This window comes from Achroia grisella, unplaced genomic scaffold (assembly GCF_030625045.1).
Source record: "Achroia grisella isolate CSIRO2021 unplaced genomic scaffold, CSIRO_AGI_Agris_v1 utg1971, whole genome shotgun sequence".
NCBI lineage: Eukaryota > Metazoa > Arthropoda > Insecta > Lepidoptera > Pyralidae > Achroia > Achroia grisella.
In genome coordinates this window covers 1,495-5,981 of record NW_026712700.1, presented here as the reverse complement: position 1 = coordinate 5,981, position 4,487 = coordinate 1,495, and the positions used below count along the sequence as shown (strand labels likewise).

Genomic DNA, 4,487 nt, shown 5'->3' with positions numbered 1-4,487 from the left:
ATGTCGTTAGGTTAATTAATATATTTACAGTAATGACAAAATGTAATATAATAATATACTTATTTATTTGTTAATCGTGGTAGTGACCGCTGGATGACCGATAAAATATACTTTATCAGCAACATGTCTATGCATCATATCATCTTGTTACTTGTAGAAACAACCTCTATATTACAGGTCATTTTGATCAGCATTGTAAATTAAAACGCTATTGACAAATAGGGGTTCGTGATAGAAGGGTAAAAATTTAGGGTTGTATGTTTTAATTCCACATTATTTATTTATTTAACTTTAATGCACAATAACAATGTACATATGGCGGATTTAATACTTTGCGGCGTTGTCTACCAGTCAACCATGAGTGATGCAGAGAAACATTGTTGGTGGTGCACTAATATAAATAAGTAATGTTAAAAAATATTAAAGAAAAAAATATCCTAAAAATAAATAATTAATTTTAATTTTACCTCTAGTGATAAGGGTGGACAAGTCTTATCACTTAGGGGTATGAAAAATAGATAGTAGCCGATTCTCAGACATACTGAATATATGGTATAAGATGTAGACTATGTCTGATTGTGATACAATCTACCTATATACGTATTAATATTTATACGTCATTTATTACCTTTGGCAACTAAATAGCTTAGTTGTGAAAGGTAATAAATGACTAATCAGGCAAATACATTTTTCCGAGTGTAGTATTAATATTGAAGTGTAGATTATACTTGTTGGTGGTGTTTACAGATGCTTTCACAAATGTACATTACGTCAGTACGTACTTATTATCATTGTTTCCACGATTATATATGGATCTCCTTCAAACTCTCAATAAATAAACTCTCAATAAAGTCTCAAAACTCTCAATAAATCATCAAATTTCTCAATCTATTAACTAAAAAAATGTTATGCAATTAGTCGCAAAGCATCGAGTTGAGTGTGAGTATCTATTGAGCCTGGCAATATACCTACCTATTGACCGCTGACCGACCTCTCTCCAATGCAACATAGCGTTGCATTTAATTACGTTCGATAAATATGTTATTTCAAATAAGTATTTGTATGATGTGCAAAATTTTGAAATACGATAACTGAACATATCATAAACATTTGTGTGCATCTGTCAGAGGTTATGTACCACATCCATAGATAGAAGTAAATCATACAAGGACATCATTCTAGTTTTAGAGTATATTATATAACGTATTTTACTTTGATGCTACAATACTACCCATTGCACTAAATATTTTGGTGTATCTATTCAAATTAATTTACATTAATCGTGTATACTTTTTCGAAACGGTTAAACTGTGACCTGAGTTTAAGTACGAGTATAAGTAGGTCATTAGCGCTTATTTAGGGCATAATTAGGCATTATAAATACATATATGCATTGTAAAGTAATTTAAAAGCTTGGTATATTTTTTACTATGTCTGTTAAAAAACTAACAATGCGTTTAACTGATTTATCTATTTTAGGCTAGTTAAAAGCTACGTTTTTGAGTTACTACATTGTGTTACTTATTTCCATACATATTTTTGAATAATCTACTTTTAAATATAAGAAATTATAATATAGCATGAGATATTACTTAATTTCTACAAGGACGTCATTTGACGTCATTACGACATGAGATTTAACATGTTTTTAAAGCAAAATCACCGTCATTGTTAAAACTTCGTACACATCATCATATATTTGACCCTGTTGGTTGTCGTCAAAAATATAGCTTACATGGTTCGTCTATACCTACATCTATCTATACTAATATTATATATATATATTTTTAGTTAAAGTTTGTGAGTTTGGAAGTTCGGAGTAATCTCTAGTAGGTACTTACTAGACATCTTATTTCGAATTTTTTCTCGAATAGCCTATATATCGAAATAATATTATAGACTGTATAACATTACGCCACGACTAACGAGAGCGAAGCTGCAATGAAAATAGATGTAAAAACGGGGAAAATGTAATGGAGACGAAGTTACGAGGGTCAGCTAGTTATGTATATATAAAATATATATAAGTTCATTCTCGCCTTACTGCCACATTCGATTACACAAATACGATATTATGATTAGAAGATACATACGAGTATATAACAAACAGACATTTTGAAGCTTAAATGACATTATATTTTGAGAAAGAATATTAGGATAAACAAAATGTCATTTTGACGATTAGTCGGATGCGTAAAACTAATTAATTAAGTAGGTGTAGTTACACTACTTATGCATAGGTAGAGCGTAACTTGTCCACATTTCGGTTTAAACTTACCGTTTGCAAAAAGTACTAATTCCTAATTCTAATGTGTCACAGATTTTAAAAGAGAGATTGAATAATTTGGAAATATGCAAATAGTACATCGGCTATACAGAAATTATGTACTATATTTCCTTCAATAAGATATAAATAGCAAGGATTTTCTTATTTCTAAGTAATTGCAGTATATTATAGTTAATTTTGCATTCGTGCAATTTTATTGTGATTATTTGTTTAAACTCTTATCATCTGACAAACGCAACTCGTGTATAACTTTTTCTAGACTTGTTATGATGTCATTTATCTCGTTATATCAAACAATTTTAAAATGTCCTTTACGAGTAGTCTTTGTAATAGCTTAGTTCCTACATACAATTTATTACCATGCAGGTTTTGAAGATTAATAAATATAATCAGCATTACAAATAGTATTAACATTAACAATGCCGAAAAGAGTTTGATATCAACTGGTCAGAATAATGTTCGGTAATTTTGTGATTATGTTATTTTTACTGCAGAAGCAAAAAAGTGGGGTCTCATAATGTTTGACGTGTCTGTTTATTTCTATGATCTGTCTCTGTTTTTGACTTGTTGTTGTCTGGTTTTTTTATGTTTGAAAGTCGAGGTAATACTGCTAATAATCACTTTTATTCGGGGCTACTTACAATTTTTAATTAGTATACTTTCTACACAGTGCCGTGCCGGCGACTGAGACAGGCACACGTGCGCATAGCTCGCTGATTATTATCTATTTTACTTACATATTTTGTATACCGGTTGCTAATGCATCGGTGCAGCTGTGTTTGTGATAATGGATAGTTTCGTGCGGTCACAGAGCGTTAGCTCAATTCAATCGTTAGTTCACAGTGACGTATGCGAAGATATGGCGACTAATGAGTGTGAACAGGTAGACGAAACCGTGTTAGTACATAGTGAGATACAGCGGCAAGTGGAAATAAGGTTAAGGGAAGACAGCAGCGGCAGCAAAGATGCTGACGAAGATGGATTTATTACCGTTACTAGAAAACCAAAACGATTACTGCGTAGTTTGTCAAATAACAAAAATGAAGAAAATGTTACCGACAACTTTGAAATTATTGTATCTTCGAAAGATATACTGCCCAAACAAATAGGAATGGCAAAGTTATTAAAGTCTGAAAATATTACTAATATATTGAGAATTAAGTATAAGGGACCTTACCGCTTAAATATATCCTTTAAGGATAAAGAAGATGCAGAAAAGTTGTTAAATTGTCAAAAGTTTATGGAATTGAATTATAGATGCCAATGGTCAAATCAAGTTTATTTTACATATGGTGTAGTTAAAGACATTGACCTCGATATAGGAGAAGACGAAATTCTTAAATTATTTGAAAGCGAACAAGAAATTATATCTGTAAGAAGGCTCAAACGATTAACAGACAAGGGTCAATGGGTTGACAGCGAAGTAATACGTCTTTGTTTCCGAAGTCCATCTTTGCCCTCGTATATTTATGGATACGGCTGCCGGTTCAAGGTGGAAACATATACATTCCCAGTCTCCCAATGCTCGGGATGTTGGAAATTTGGCCACGTAAAACGAGCTTGTCCTACAAATAAAGTAAAATGCCCCAAATGTGGAGGATCTCATGATAACTGTGAGACTACACAATTTGTATGTATAAACTGCAATGGCTCTCACATGGCACTTGACAAAGGATGTCCGCTATTTATAAAGGAACAGGAAATTAGAAAGTTAATGAGCAAAAATAACTGTATCTACAAACAAGCTCTCAATTTATATGCCCAACAAAAACTTAAAACAACAAGGAAACAAAATCTCACTACTGTTAATTCGATACCAGACAATATATCTTCTACTTTAAATAGATCATACCGTGATGCACTCATGACGAAGGAATTTAATATTGATCAATTTACAGTTAATGAGGAAACAAATGACTCGGACAACAATACAGATGAAAGAACACCAAATATAACATACAAGACAGGAAATAAACCTAAAAGACAAGAAAAATAAAAGAAACCTAAAATCAATTAATAGGGAAGTTGAATTAGATCACACAGTCACTGAGACGCGAACGAATAACAATGAAGATGATAAGGAAAGTAATAGAAAACATAAAGTTCCAATGATTATCAAAATATTGCGTAAAATGCAACAAATAATATTATCCGAAAAAGCATGTGAAGAAAAAATTATAATGTGTACTAAGAGCATAGT

The 4,487-nt window shown here is 31.6% G+C and overlaps 1 protein-coding gene across 1 annotated transcript; it reads left to right on the top strand.

Moving 5' to 3' along the window:
• The first annotated feature begins 3,074 nt into the window (after positions 1-3,074).
• On the top strand, positions 3,075-4,283 carry LOC131841851 (uncharacterized). The gene has a single exon (XM_059190206.1). It carries the CDS (start codon positions 3,075-3,077, stop codon positions 4,281-4,283), a length of 1,209 nt encoding a protein of 402 aa, XP_059046189.1.
• Positions 4,284-4,487: the final 204 nt, after the last annotated feature.

What these genes read in the sequence shown, in the direction of transcription:
- LOC131841851 (XM_059190206.1), top strand. Translation starts at nt 3,075, where the DNA reads ATGGATAGTTTCGTGCGGTCACAGAGCGTTAGCTCAATTCAATCGTTA.